Below are 16,686 nucleotides of genomic sequence, written 5' to 3'. Positions count from 1 at the left end.
GCGGTGATGGCTGCTAATGAAGAACTGCTTTATAAAGCTTTGAAATTTGTACAAAAACAAGTCGAATGAGTGGTTATCAAATTAGTAAGGTCACATAATTTCAGTTTCTTTGGGTCATTACTGTTTTGAAACGTTTAGAAAATTCAATGGTTCTCTGTTGAGGGGTGATAAGTTTAATACCATAAAATGTACATTAATTATGCAGGTTCACTCAGATTGCCCCTGAGTAACGAATTATTGAGCACGTTTCATAGTTTTATCCTGATTTTGAATTAGTTTTACGAATTTGTAGACGTTTTAATGAGACATTTGTAAAATGAAAAGTAATAATCTTAATATTTTAATAGTCTATAGTTGATCTGTTTAGTAGAGAATGGAACAAGCAATATGAGCCTTGAAAATTGCTAAAAGAACGCATATTATTCAGACACTTGTAATTTAATGATATTAGATGAGTTATTTTCATTTAATTTGATCATATTTTCGATTTAATGCTTGAAATGTGTTTCAAAAGTCAGTTTTCATCAATGTTTTAGTTACATTTACATGGTTTTGACCAGCAGGTGTCCCAAGCATGTGGTGTTTTGAAATCATTGAAAAAGTGAGTCAAAAACCAGCCTGGGACACTTTATGTTTGGTTTTGGTTTCTGTTTGTCGGGCAGTCATTCGTGAGGGGCTGCTGCCACATGTGATTTTAGTATTTAGTTTTTTTTTAAAAGCTTTTAAACACTGATTCCTTCTCCTCATTCACTTCAAGTATGAAGTCTGAACCACGTTACAGTTTTGTTTTTCCAATCACTACAATAAACAAACCCAAAAAATCTAACATTTCAAACAATCTGCCTGAAAATGATCACTTTTCCTAACAGTGATATTAGATCAACTACAATAACATGGATTTTAGGGGTGGGGCAACTAGTTTGATCAGCCTATGGCATAAAAGTGATTTTAACTTTTAAAATATTATCCAAACACTTGGATAACACTTTTATCCAAAGTGACTAGCATTAGAGAACAGCAATATGTAGATGCCATGGCGGTTCTAAGTTAGTTTAACAGTTCCTTTTTAAGTATTAAAACGTTGATCGTCCTCTCCTTTAAGTATGAAGTTTAAATCATGTTACAGATTTGTTTGAAATTTACTAAACCAGCTACTTTACCCACAACTAAAATAAACCCAAAGCAGGGCTGGAAAGACACCAAGATACATGGAAAAACAGACAAATGCTGACTGACACAGAGGAGCTCATATACACATGGCTAATATGCTAACACCATAGCAACAAACAAGGGTAACACTGGGTTGTGGCACAGAAAACAAAGTAAAGTGAAAAGAACAGAACTGCAATTGTGACAACAAATAGTGTTGCAGCAAATTTTGAAAAAAGCTGCAATAAAGAAAAAAAATCAGTTTAGGGCGCAAAAATCAGAATAATGTATGATCAGGCAGCAAGAGGAGATCCAGAAACTCCCGGGCTTCGTCAGCACATCTCCAGCTTCAGGGATGCCAAGTGTTTGAGGCTGTCGCCAGTTACCAGCTGAGAGCAGACAATCCACACAAGAGGATTGTGAGTCACACAGAGAGGTCTGAACGTCACGAGCTCCACAACATCGCACACGCTTTCATCTAACGCTGTCTAATCTCAGGCTCTGCCAAAGGCTTGTTTCTGAGCTTTTTGCTGCAGGAGGTGGAGAAAGGTGCCCGCACAGAATTAGATCAGGAACACTGCTGTGGAGGAACGATTTCGGTAGACGTGCTTAAACTGAATGCTGTATAAGCACATTTTAATGAAAAATGCATTTGAAATAGAATCTGGATGAATCAGACAATGATTTGTTTATTTCGAGGTTTGTGATGCAACTTTCACAAACACATTTTTTACATATTTTTCACTTATATAAAATGTTTTCTTGATTTGCAGATTAGTATATGAAGCAACTGAATATTTGGAGTAACTGTGCAATCAAAAAATTATTACAAATGTAATACAGAAGATTATTTTAGGTAAAAATAGTTTAATAATGTATAGTACTGCATAGTGAATATTTACTTTAATTCTGCACTCATATTTATGAGATTTCTTGTTTTTGATGATTTATTTCTGATTATTATTTTTGGTGGAAAAATGTATCATATTTCATGTTTAAATAATTGGTTCTCATATTTATCATAATGTTAGATGTCATTTATTCATTTTCTATTCGGCTTAGTCCCTTTATTAATCAGAGGTCGCCACAGCAGAATGAATCGCCAACTGTTTTAGACAGCAGATGCCCTTCCAGCTGCAACCCAGTACTGGGAAACATCTATACACAATTATTCACACACATACACTATGGCCAATTTAGCCTATTCAATTCACCTATAGCGCATGTCTTTGGACTGTGGGGGTAAACCAGCAAACTACACAGAAATGCTAACTAACCCAGCCAGGGCTCGAACCAGCGACGTTCGACCAGCGCTACCCACTGTGCCACCATGTCGCCCATGTTAGATGACATTTTTTTTTTTGATAATTAAATCATTTATTTTATAAAATTAAACAAAACAAAATTTTACTGTATTTATTTGTAAAATTAGATGTCATTTTAATAAAAAAGTAACTCAAAATTATAAATGAAACAAAAAAATATTTTGCAAACGCAAGCAATGTTTTGGTAAAAAAAAGAAACAAAAATCTGCAGAAAAAAATTTGCTGTAAAAATTATTTTTTCAACACAGAAATATCAGATCAGCCAATGTTATGAATTTGGGGGCATGAGTTTTAGTTTGTCCTGCCAATAGCATACAACTGACTTTTATATTTGCTTATTTGCAAATTTAACTGTATTAGTTTAGCAGACACTTTGATCCAAAGCATCTAACAAATGAAGAAAAAAGAAACACTTCGGGATCTATCTAGGGGCAAAGTATAAGGTGCATGGCGCAAAAGCATTAAGGGCGTGTCCAAACCACTTTTGCTATTTTAAGGAAGGAAAAATATGCTCTGTGCTGCGGCGCATGGTCTAACAGGGTTGTGCTTATTCTCTTAATGAGTTATGGGTGTGTTTTGAGCATAACGTGAATTAAACCAATCAGAGTCTCATCTCCCATTCCCTTTAAGAGTCAGTTAGGTCATGCCATTGTGCATTTGCTATTTACATGGCGGACTTTGTAAGTGGAGAAAACAGTTAAACAGAGCATCTGCAGCCAGGATAAAGAATGAGCCTCTTCCATTCAGTCTCTTTTTACTTTCTCTTTCTCTTTACTTTTAGTCTTTACTCCTTTACTTTTGTGGATAAGGAAATGGTGAAAACTCACTCCACTGAAGACATCCATTAGCCTACATATTTAATTTTGCAAAGCGCAAAGATAAGCTTCAAAACTATTTTAAATTCAGTTTAAATTCAGAGGCAGTGGTTTTTATTTTTATGTAGAAAATAATAATTTTTGTAACATTTTAATCCTTTATTTTTTTCATATGTAAATATATTTGTGTGTTGCTGTACATCCTGTGTGTAATAAGCATGTACAGTATAAGTGCTTAAACCCACATAGAAGCATAACTAACGTGCTCTGTGCTGAACTTCAGACCTGCTTTTGGATGGTCAATGGTGCAGTCTATTTCAGTTCCTCAAAATACCAACGTGCCAACAATGCATCTTAACAAATCTCTATTTTAGACCAGCATACCCATCAGTCCACAAAGTGGTGAAAATGTATTTGCTATTTAAACAACGTGGCGCAAAATGTAAAAAAAAATAGGGTTGCGCTGGTCTGAGAATACCAACAAGTCACATCAAACACGTCTTACGCCTTATGTATGATATAAGGCGTGTATGATAGTGCCCTTCATATCCTCATGATTAGATGCCATGACAAGTCTAAGTTAGTTTAGCAGTTAGTTTTGTTTATATTTATGTTTACCCACCATGACTGTTGCAGCGTGACGTCTCCACGAGTCGGTTGTCCTGGTCATAGCACACCATGGCCTGATAGCGATAACCCTGACCGCACTCCTTGATATCGCCCAGAACCTTCATCCCCAGCAGACCCTCCACACGTCCTTCAGGCAGGATACAGTCAGACCAGTTCCCCACTGGCTGAGCATTGTACTTGTTACACGGACAGTACTGCGTCTCGCTCAGAGGATACATCTGTGTGTTTTTACACTGCTCCCTCTTTTTGCTTTTACCTATGAAAGCAAAATCAGAAGTTAGAAATAAGCAGTTTGATCGAAGGTTACAGAGGCATTATCCATCCATATCCATTTAAGAATACTTTTGTGTTTGGGTTAGAGATGCAGCTGATCAGAAAACCAGATTATCTTTTAATTCTGACAATCTCTAATCCACACAAATGGCACTGATAAAACTCTATAAAACAATGGAGTAAAAAAACAAAAACAAAAACACAGTATATTCTGCATTAACTATAATAATTCTAACAAACATTGACTTGCATTGATTTCTTACTGTACTTCTGAGATTCTGTGATGTTTTCAACAATTGTTGATTGTACGGGTAACCCCTTTGTTTCTCATAGTTTTATTAATAGCTCATGTTTGGCCGATTATTTGGAGTTGTTTGTTTCAAAAAGGAAAAAAGCAGGATATATGTTAGTGTTTCCTCTAGGATAGGGGTCACCAAACCTGTTCCTGGAGGGCCGGTGTCCTGCAGATTTTAGCTCCAACCCTAATCAAACACACCTGAACAAGCTAATTAAGGTCTTACTAGGTATACTTGAAATATCCAGGCAGGTGTGTTGAGGCAAGTTGGAGCTAAACCCTGCAGGGACACTGACCCTCCAGGATCGAGATTGGTGACGCCTGCTCTAGGATTTTTTCTAGCTGTGGTGGCAGGCCTTTTACACAGATCTTCCAACTACCTATGGCGTTATTTCAATGACAAATGTCGTGAGCGCAGTATTACAAGTCGAGATCGCATTCATGTAATACGAGCATACGAATCTCCTTGTTTACGTGCAGATTTCCTCTGTTTGTGCACAAAACTCTTGCACGCCCTCAAATATACACTGCTTAAGCGCAGATTTTCTTATCCGCTCTCAAATAAATGCTGCTGAAGTGCGATTTAGTGCATTTATCTAACAAGTATGTCTAAAACGTTTTAATAGGTTTGCTAGAAATATTTATGAATATACCCAATAGATCTACAGAACGGCATTAATGCTTCCTGAAGTAAAGTGAAACGGCCATAAACTCCAGCAAGATAAAGTCATTGTATACAGAACCACAGACCTTTATTTATAAATAAAGTATAATTATGGAAACTGTGTTCATCATAACTGAAAGCTACGTCGTGTTTGCTGGCCTTACGCATTGCGCAGATCTGTCAGTCAGTTAGTCTGCATGTAACCTTAAAGGGTTAAATAACATTGTGGTGCGATTATATAAAAAAAAGCAACACCTGAAGGTTTTGAATGAGAAGCTGTAATGAAGCTGTGGCGGGAATGAATTTTGGTATAACACGTCACAATGGAAGCATGAATGTAGCGGAAACAATGTATGTTAAAGAGTTCACCCAAAAATGAAAATTTGGTTCCAAACCTGTATGAGTTTCTTTCTTCTGTTGAGCAAAAAGAAGATATTTTGAAGAATGCTGAAAACCTGTAACCATTGACTTCCATAGCATTTGCTGTTCCTAATAAGGAAGTCAGTGGTTACAGATTTTCAGCTTTCTTCAAAATATCATATTTTGTGTTTAACAGAAGAAAGAATCAAGGTTTAAAGGTTGAGTAAATGAAGACAGAATTAAAAATGTTTGGGTGGACTATCCCTTTAAATTCATCTGTAAAAATCTCTTTCAAAAGCTAGAGTAGACATCTATTCTTTATGTGCTATATGCTGGCTTCAGTCAATGCACTTTTATCTTTTGTATGGATTATTTGAAACATGAATCAGTGACTATACATGAATGACAAAGTGGCTCAGTGTTTGTGACCCACAAAAAAAAAACTGGAAAAAAATCCTAAACATTGCTAAGAAACAAAGGAACTACTAAGAAAATCTACTGTCTTCGGAAAAATGTAGATTGTATTTTCTAGTTCATAATGCATATTAAATTCCAGCACATTACACATTACAGTTTTACAGCATTATTACATATACATTCCAAGGAAATGCTATTATTCCTGCTGCTCTATAAGCGCCAACTCCTGGAAGACCTTTATTTTTATAAATTACTTTTATTTCATTCATCTTGGCTACTGTTTTAATTTAATTTAATTTAATTTAATTTAATTTAATTTAATTTAATTTAATTTTTCAATTTTATTACATTTAATTTTATTTAATACTATTTAATTTAATAAAATGTTATCAGTTTTTTTATTTAATTTTAATCTATTTTATTTAATTTAATTTTATACGTTTTTTTATTTAATTTTACTTTATTTTATCATTTTTATTAATTTAATTAAATTTTATTCAATTTAATTTTATTTAATTTTATCAGTTTTTTTTATTTTATTTAATTTTATTCAATTTAATTTTATTTAATATTATTTTATTTTATCAGTTTTTTAATTTAATAAAACTTAATTCTATTTAATTTAACTTAATTTTATTATTTTTTTATTCATTTTATTCAAATTAATTTAATTTATTTTAATTTAATTTTATCAGCTTTTTAATTGAATTGAATTGAATTTTATTTTATTCAATTCAATTTAATTGTATCCGTTTTTTAATTTAATTAAATTGAATTTAACTGAATTGAATTAAACAACTGAGTTTAACTTTAAAAAAATTTGATACAGGTATATTTAATGTAGCATTGCTTCACAAAGCTAATTTCTAATAATATATTTTTATGTACTCATATTAATGTTGTTAAATCATAGGAATTAGCCAAATTTGCTGGTAAAAAGTCAGTAATCAGAATTGGCTATGAAAAATTAAGATAGCAGCATCACTAGTTCGTGTAAATAAATATGATAAGGAGGGCGCCCCAAACAGAATCAGAGTAACAGTATCAGGCTCTGTTGCTGAAAACACACTGATCTGGTAATCATGAGTTAGCAGACTTATCCAAATTGAAGGACCTATGGCTCTAATCTTGTAAAATCCTTTAGCAAAGTTGCTGGACTTACAGCAGGTCTTTCAAAGGGCAATTAGACCTTTGGCACGCATGCTGTTGTTTTGTTAACCTCTAAATAACCAACTAAGCTTCTCATGGCACTTTATACAAAAGGTTAAACCACATTTCTAGCTAAGGTCAGGTGCAGGCAAATGGATTCAATGGAAAAGCATTATGCAAAACTCTTTGTAATACAGAGTTCTCAAGGATATTATTCAGAGATCCACAATGGATAGATTTTGTTAAATTTGTCAGTGGTTTAGCTGTTCAAATCTATTGAAAAATCTAGTCTAATTATTATAGCACGAAATATTAATTGTATCTATTATATTACACTTTTTACAATTATAATACATATCATACATTTATTCATTTTCTTTTTGGCTCAGTCCATTCATTAATCAGGGGTCGCCACAGCAAAATAAACCGCCAACTTATCCAGCATATGTTTTACGCAGTGGATGCCCTTCCAGCTGCAACCCATCACTGGGAAACACCCACACACTCTCATTCACACTCATACACTACAGACAATTTAGCTTACCCAATTCACCTATAGCGCATGTCTTTGGACTGTGGGGGAAACCGGAGCACCCAGAGGAAACCCACGCGAACACGGGGAGAACATGCAAACTCCACACAGAAATGCCAACTGACCCAGCCGAGGCTCGAACCAGTGACCTTCTTGCTGTGAGGCGAGAGTGCTACCCACTGTTATTGTAATATTATGCAAAATGTGCACAAATTGAGATCGCATACATATGGAAGAAAAAGAAAAAAAAAACCTTTGAATTTTTTTCTTTTTTAAATATTTTCTAACTGATGTTTAACAGAGCAAGGAAATTTTCACAGTATGTCTGATAATTTTTTTTTTCTTATGAAGAAAGTCTTATTTGTTTTATTTCAGCTAAAATAAAAGCAGTTTAAATTTTTTTAAAAACCATTTTAAGGTCAAAATTATTAGCCCCTTTATATATTTTTTCAAGAGGCTACAGAACAAACCATCATTATACAATAATTGGCCTAATCGGCGCTAGCCTGCCTAGTTAACCTAATTAACCCAGTTGAGCCTTTAAATGTCACTTTAAGCTGTATAGAAGTGTTTTGAAAAATATCTAGTCAAATATTATTTACTGTCATCATGGCAAAAATAAAATAAATCAGTTATTAGAAATGAGTTATTAAAACTATTATGTTTAGAAATGTGTTGAAAACAATCTCCTCTCTGTTAAACAGAAATTGGGGGAAAAAATAAACAGGGGGGGGGGGGGGTAATAATTCAGAGGGTTTAATTCTGACTTCAACTGTATATACACAACATGCATAACAGAAATGGAAAATTATTATATGTCACACATATCAATAAATAAAGCAAATATTGATATTGAACAGAGACATAAATAAATAGTCCTATAAATAAATAGGAGGAAGTATTTGTATTGTAGGAATGTGAGTATTAAAAAAAAAACATAACAATTTTACACGCAAATAATTGTTTTTGCCGCTTGTTCAAACTACTAATTTAAAATGAGCTGAAACAACACAATTCTTGAGATTTTTTGGGGACAACTTCATTGTTTTCATGTTCAATACACTTACATTTGTTATGTTAACTTAATCGATTCGTGTTGGCACAACATAAATAAATAAAGTGAAGTTTGCTATGAATCACAAGGGAAATAAATTAAAAGAAATATTATGATTGTAATAAAAATTTAATAAAATGTTATAATGTTATATCTTTTATACTGTAATATTTTTTTTTCTGTACACTCTCAGAAATAAAGGTACAAAATCTGTCACTGGAGTACACTTTTGTACCATACTGGTGGACATTAGTACCTTTAGGGTACACTTTTGTACCTTTAAGGTTCACTTTTGTACCTTTAAGTTACTGTGGGCAACACATTTGTACTTTATAGGTATTAATATGTACCTTTTAAGAACCTGTTAGGAACAAAAATGTACCTTTTGAAAAGGTACCGCCCCAGTGACAGATTTTGTACCTTTATTTCTGAAAGTGTAGCTTTTTATACTTTTTAATCAAATAAATGCAGTCTAAGTGAGCAGAAGAGCCTGTCTTCAAAACTTTAGGAACATTGTGTAACCCAAACTTCTGAACAGCATTATCCGTATAATAAAAGTTTAACAATGTAAAGTCAAAGCCATCACTCCGTAAATGCAATATAAAACATAAAAACCTGGGCACTTTACCATAATCCACTTCTAGTGAAAGAGCAGTGGGTGAGAACAGCCTGTTAAAGGACATTGCATTAGGATGTTATCATTAGAGCTGCTGATCCAGCACTTACCAACTAAAGTCCTTTTCCTGGTTCGGACGCCCACACAATCAGCGGCGCAGGAGGAGAACTTGGACCAGGCGGTCAGCTGGCAGTCATCCTGACATGGAAGCTGGCAGGACTGAGTGAGTTGAGGCATTGGACCTGCAAACTTCAGACACGCCGCCACATCTGCCGGTCCACTATCTAGCTTCTTACACGAGACGGCTGGATGAGAAAGAAAAAGATAAAGATAAAAAGCACAGCTCCAGACTGAGAGTAAACTGTCTTAGATACAAAATATATGACAAAAAATATATATTCTATCTAAAATATACTTTATATACATATACAGTGCTCAGCATATATGAGTACACCCCCACAAATCTCTCTTTTAAGTTGATATTTTCTATAGGATTTTTTACAATATTATATTTGTGCATATACATTAGATTAGTCAGTACTGAAGCCCAATATGGAGCTAATCTAACAAAATAACTTATAATGGTTCAGAAATTAGTAGCATAAATGTATATGCTAGGGAAAATATTAAATACATTTTTCAAAAATAGCAAAAATCAAAAGAAACAAAAAAATATATAAAATTTTGTTGAAATTTTGTAGTTTGTATTTGTTTTTCAATATTTTGCAAGAAATTAAATGTGTTATTTTTCCATTTCTAAAGATGTTCTGTGACTAAAGTATTATTTTAATAAATATATCTGTTTAATAAATCTGTTTTGTTCAAATGCGCTAATATATAAATTACCTATATTCACTGAGAAATGGATAAAAATATTCATTTTCAAAATGGGGTGTACTCATATATGCTGAGCACTGTATATGTGCTGATTGTATTTTGTAAATATGACACTCACTAATATAAAAAAATATACATATAATTATATTTAATTTCAGTATTTACTGTATATGTAGTTTTAATATATTTTGATATATGAAGGTTGAAATTAAATATACTTTTTATTTATTCATTTGTTTATTCTGGTGAATAATTATTCATTAGAATAATGAATTATAATTCATTATTGTTGAATAAAAATATTAATTTATTTTCATATTCATTTATTTTATTTTCGGCGTAGTCTCTTTATTAATCCGGGGTCAGCACAGCAAAATAAACCGACAACTTATCCAGCATATGTTTCACACAGCGGATGCCCTTCCAGCTGCAACCCATCACTGGGAAACATTCATACACGCTCATTCACACACATTTCCCTACGGACAATTTAACTTCCCCAATTCACCTATACCACATGTCTTTGGACAGTAGGGAAAAGAACCCAGAGGAAATCCACGTGAACATGTAAACTCCACACAGAAAAGCCAACTGATCCAGCCGAGGCTCGAACTAGCGACCGCCTTGCTGTGAGGCGATTGTGCTACCCACTGTGCCACCGTGACACCCCAACCTCCATATATCAAAATATATTTAAAAATGTACACAGATATACAAAATACATTTCCAACCTGACATGTGGATGGAAATCTAAAGCATCTATTATATAAATCTATTTTTTAAATCTATATATATATATATATATATATATATATATATATATATATATATATATATATATATATATATATATATATATATATATATATAAATTGTTTATTATTAATTATATTATTAATTAATTATATCAATTTGAAATGCATTTAAATATATTTAGAAAAATCAATACAATCTTCTTTTATGAATAAAGAGACTCAAAAAAGGTTGAAAAAAGGTTAATGGTGAGTAAATAAAATTTTTTGGGTGAACTATCCCTTTAATATATTCAATATATTAAATGAGTAATGTGATATAATTACTGCATTTTCATTAACAAATATTTGTAAAAATGTTTTTTAATTAAAACAAATAAAGCATATTTTTTTACTATTGTAGTGAGCTTGTTTGTGGTTATTATGAACTACAAATGCATAAAACATAAAGCTTTTTCTATTTATTAAAAATTATACCGCTTTTCTTAACAAAAATAAATAATGATCTGTATCTTTACTTGTGCTCCTGCCACTCTCAACTCAAGCTACACTGTCAAAATGTTCATTTCTAAGAAACAAAGCATGTACTATTATTTATATAACACTTTAAATCTTTAAAATCTTTAAGTCAGTTCAACAAAAAAACATAATCCTTATTTCCTTTTGCTTTTTCTTGTTCACACAACTTTTGAAAACAACAGCTGCACTGATCTAAAATTATTTGTCAGTAATACAAAAAACATTTAGTTAGGTTAACATAAGATTATTTATTAGTTTTCTGGAGAGATGAACTACTCTGTAACAAAACTTTTAAGTTGTAATAGAGAGTATTGACAGGAAAGCGTGGGGAGAGGAGAGAGAGGAAGGATCGACATAGGACCTCGAAGCTGGAATCGAACTTGGGTCGCCATGAATACCAGAGTGACATGTGTCAATGCACTAACCACTACACCACGCAACTTTTGAAAACATCAGTTTTACTGACCTAAAATGTCTAAGTACTAAGAAATAATACATTATCAGAACAAACAAACATAGTTAAATTAAAACAAACAAACAAAAACAAAAAAAACATTTATTAGACACAGAATAAGAAACAGGGCAGGAAGTAAAACAATAATAACGGTAAACAAGACAAGGATCAAAACATGGCAGGACAAACTGGGAAAATTGCTTCATAATGCTTCACATGTGAAGCATGCCTTCTTGTTTTTCAATTTAAATATGTTTGCTTGTTCTGATAAGGGATTATTTCTTAGTACCAATTTCACAAGAGGTTTTTTTTCACTCAACTTCACATATTTTAGGTCAGTACAATTATGTTTTCAAAAGTTGAGTACATGTCGGCGCCAATAGTGTAGTAGTTGACACATGGAACACCAGTGTTCATGGTGACCCGAGTTCGAATCCTGCCCCAAGGTCCTATGCCGATCAATCCCCACTCTCCTCTCCTCACGCTTTCCTATCTATACTTTCTACTGTCCAATCAATTAAAGGAGAAAAAATGAGTCCATGAGGAAAAACAAAAGGAAATGATTATGTTTTCGTTGTTCACTCAACTTCAGGCATTCCAGTTCTGCAGACAATAAATGTTTAGTTGGCACAAGTTCACCTCTCCAGAAAACTAACAAATAATCTTAAGTTAACCCAACTAAATGTTTTTTGTTTTACTGACAAATAATTTTAGGCCAGTGCAGCTGTATTTTCAAAAGTCGATTGAACAAGAAAAAGCGAAAGGAAATAAGGATTATGTTTTTTTTTTTGTTAAACTGACTTAAAATGTTTTACAGTGTAGGTTCTTTTTCCACCATCTGAGCTTAGGTGCACCAATGTCAGCACTATCAAGTGTTAGTCTGGAGAATTAATAATGCAAAAATAAAAAATAAAATCAGAACAAAAAGGCACTGATAAACATCAGCCCACTCTCACCCATAAAGCCACACACATTGAATAAAGATATGCATCTTCTGATTGATTGCACGGTTAAACGCCTATTGACTGGAGTAGCCGGATGAATCCAGATTTATATCAGTGAACGAGGGTAAATGCTATTGTATTGGATTGCTTCTTCAGTCTTATTGAGGGATTCTATTACAGCTAATGGTTGTTAATGTTAGCAGTGCTGAGATGCTGATATCTAAAAAAGCATTTGTGTTGCTAAGCGAGCTTGAACACACAATGCAGACAGTCTCTTACTGTATCTTTCACTTAAAGAGCAAAACATGCATACACCATTCATTTTTAAAAGCATTTCTCTTCTTAAATTTGTCTACATCAAAATGGTTGTCAATAAATCTTTCCAAATGTGTTTCTATAAAGGTATCTCAATTAAAAAATAGCAACGTCCAGTGTTTCTTGATATGTATTATTTTAAAATAAGACCATCTCAGCAGAATCTTAAACTTGTGAAGAGGGTGTTTCTGTACCTCTGGCTTGTAGTCCTGGTCCACAAGTCTCTTGTGCTCCAGGACTGTCCTGGCGAATGGACCAAGGTACCAGCTGACACCTGCGCCACTTGTGGGTTTTCCACCTACAGCACAGTATATACACACACATATTTCTAGGCACTTGTAGTTTTCTATGCTTATGAATGCAGTTGTATACACAATGTATATGCTACAGTATGTATCAAAATGTAACATTTTGACTTATAGGATTTCATAAAGCACAACATTTCTATAAATATGCTGTTTATCACATAGATGGCAAACTGGAAATTTCTTTGAGCACTTTTATTGCACATTTTTGTAATCTAAAAGTATTTTAGCTTACTTACCTAAAGTAATTCTTAAATACAACTTTTTTTTTGCTGTTTACCTCTATATAAAAAAATAACATGCCAATAACTAATAACGTGCATAAATAAATATATACACACACAGTTGAAGTCAGAATTATTAGCCCCCCTGAAATATTAGACCCCTGTTCATTTTTTTTGTTCAATTTCTGTTTAACGAAGAGAAGATTTTTTTTAACACATTTCTAAACATAAGAGTTTTAATAACTCATTTCCAATAACTCGTTTATTGCATCTTTGCCATGATGACAGTAAATAATATTTTACTAGATATTTTTCAAGACACTTCTATACAGCTTAAAGTGACATTTTAAGGCTTAACTGGTTTAATTATGTTTACTAGGCAAGTTATGGTAATTAGGCAAGTTACTGTATAATGATGATTTGTTCTGTAAACCATAGAAAAAAAAAATTAGCTTAAAGGGGCTAACAATATTGACCTTAAAATGTTTTAAAAAAAAATTTAAACTGCTTTTATTTTAGCTGAAACAAAACATATAAGACTTTCTCCAGAAGAAAAAATATTATCAGGCATACTGTTCAACATCATTTAGGAAATATTTAAAAAAGAAAAAAAAAATTCAAAGGGGGCTAATAACTCTGACCTCAACTGTGTATATATATATATATATATATATATATATATATATATATATATATATATATATATATATATATATATATATATATATATATATATATATATATATATATATATATATATATATATATATATATGCATTTTTAGAGTTATATGACATTGTTTTGATAGTACTATACTATATACAGTCACCAGCCACTTTATTAGGTACACCTGTCCAACTGCTCGTTAACGCAAATTTCTAATCAGCCAATCACATGGCAGCAACTCAATGCATTTAGGCATGTAGACAGAGTCAAGACGATCTGCTGCAGTTCAAACCGAGCATCAGACTGGGGACGAAAGGTGATTTAAGTGACTTTGAACGTGGCATGGTTGTTGGTGCTAGACGGAATGGTCTGAGTATTTCAAAAACTGCTGATCTACTGGGATTTTTATGCACAACCATCTCTAGGGTTTACATAGAATAGCCCGAAAGAGAGAGAGAGAGAGAAAAAAAAAGAGTGGCAGTTCTGTGGGGGTGCAAATGCCTTGTTGATGCCAGAGGTCAGAGGAGAATGGCCAGACTGGTTCCAGCTGATAGAAAGGCAACAGTAACTCAAAAAAACTTTGCCTGGTCTGTTGAGTCTCGATTTCTGTTGCAACATTCGGATGGTAGGGTCAGAATTTGGCATCAACAACATGAAAGCATGGATCCATCCTGCCTTCAATTCAGCCTACCTATCAACGGTTCAGGCTGGTGGTGCTGGTGTAAGGGTGTAAAGGATATTTTCTTGGCACACTTTGAGTCCATTAATACTAATTGAGCATCGTATTAATGCCACAGCATACCTGAGTATTGTTGCTGACCATGTCCATCCCTTTATGACCACAGCGTACCTATTCTCTGATGGCTACTTCCATCAGGATAATGCGCCATGTCATAAAGTGTGAATTATCTCTGACTACTTTCTTGAACATGACAATGAGTTCACTGTACTCAAATGGCCAGCACAGTCACCAGACCTCAATCAAATAGAGCTCCTTTGGGATGTGGTAGAACGTGAGATACGTCATGGATGTGCATCCGACAAATCGGCAGCAACTGCGTGATGCTATCATGTCAATATGGACCAAAATCTCCAGTACCAGTACCTTGTTGAATCTATGCCATTAAGGATTAAGGCAGTTCTGAAGGCAAAATGGGGTCCTACCCGGTACTAGTAAGGTGTACCTAATAAAGTGGCCAGTGAGTGTATATTTATATATATATATATTTTGACAGATTTTATGACGTATCTGTACATTAACGGTAAACATATGAACTGTATTATGTTCACATTTACATACAGTAAATAATAGTGATATTTATGGTTGTGTATATAACATTTTTTAATAGATTGAATGATATTTCTGTTCTTTGAATGCCAAATTGCTGAACAACAATTATGTTCACATTAGCACAATAAAAAATATTAAGTGATGCATTGTAAGTATTCAAGTTTGAAATGAACACTTTTGTTCAAATTTGCCAGGTGTATGAATAATTTCAGGCTAGACTGTATATTGTATATGTACAACATACTTTAATCCACACGCTTTACTGAAAAAAAATAAATATAATGACATATAATATATTTATAAAGCTTAAATGCGACATCCCTTCATATAATATTTACATTTGATCCATATAATGCATCTTTTTTTGCAACTGATTTAAAAACTCTCTATATTTGAATTACCTGTAGCCTGGACAAACAGATGAAGCATCACAGTCCTTCTCCTGCAAGAGCACTTCTGGACAGTCTTGGCCACCATTTGCCGGAAGCTGAATGATAATGCGTTTCCTTGATTGCTTCTTTTTCACAGAACCACCTGGATATACACAAGAGGATGGAGACAAAATATGAAACTGTCATGAATAAATATAGGAAACCTTGCAAAAAAACAATCGCTACATTAGTCTCTGTATGGCTGTGTTGAATTTAACAAGGTTTTCAGCCAACCTTAGGTTTCATAAATCTGAAAATGTTAGCACATACCAACTCCCATCTGCTCTGTGGTTTAATGACTTCAATATTAGATGCAATGGAGAAATGAAATGATAATAATGAGCTTTGTTTTTGTATTTTTTATAAACTCGGTTCAGTGATTCACGCTTTCAGCAAAAATCTCTATCCTGTGAAAGCATCCATAAATATGTGAATCTAATTATTCAGTCATTTTATAGCATTTGTATTCTGTACACAGAGGCCCTGTTTGTTGTTGTGCAAAAAAAGGCAAGACAATAATCCTTTATTTGCCGATGATATATCCCTGTTTATACAACAGTTCTGTCTGGTTCTCAAATCTGATTGGTTGATAGCCGTGAGATATTAAAGCAGTATCAGCACTCGTACAGCCTCTTCACCCTTTTGTATTACTCCGCCCATATTAGGACT

The 16,686-nt window shown here is 33.2% G+C and overlaps 1 protein-coding gene across 1 annotated transcript in view; it reads right to left on the bottom strand.

The window, feature by feature from the left end:
- Positions 1–16,686, bottom strand: part of thsd7aa (thrombospondin, type I, domain containing 7Aa) — a 268,864-nt gene that overhangs the window by 59,112 nt on the left and 193,066 nt on the right. Inside the window, 4 exon segments of the mRNA XM_056480189.1 lie at positions 3,912–4,175; positions 9,390–9,584; positions 13,295–13,398; positions 15,988–16,120. Coding sequence (XP_056336164.1) covers positions 3,912–4,175; positions 9,390–9,584; positions 13,295–13,398; positions 15,988–16,120 — 696 coding nt within the window.

This window comes from Danio aesculapii, chromosome 19 (assembly GCF_903798145.1).
Source record: "Danio aesculapii chromosome 19, fDanAes4.1, whole genome shotgun sequence".
NCBI classification, from domain to species: Eukaryota; Metazoa; Chordata; class Actinopteri; order Cypriniformes; family Danionidae; genus Danio; species Danio aesculapii.
Note: the sequence above shows the minus strand (reverse complement) of the source record. Positions and strands in the feature narration are given on the sequence as shown.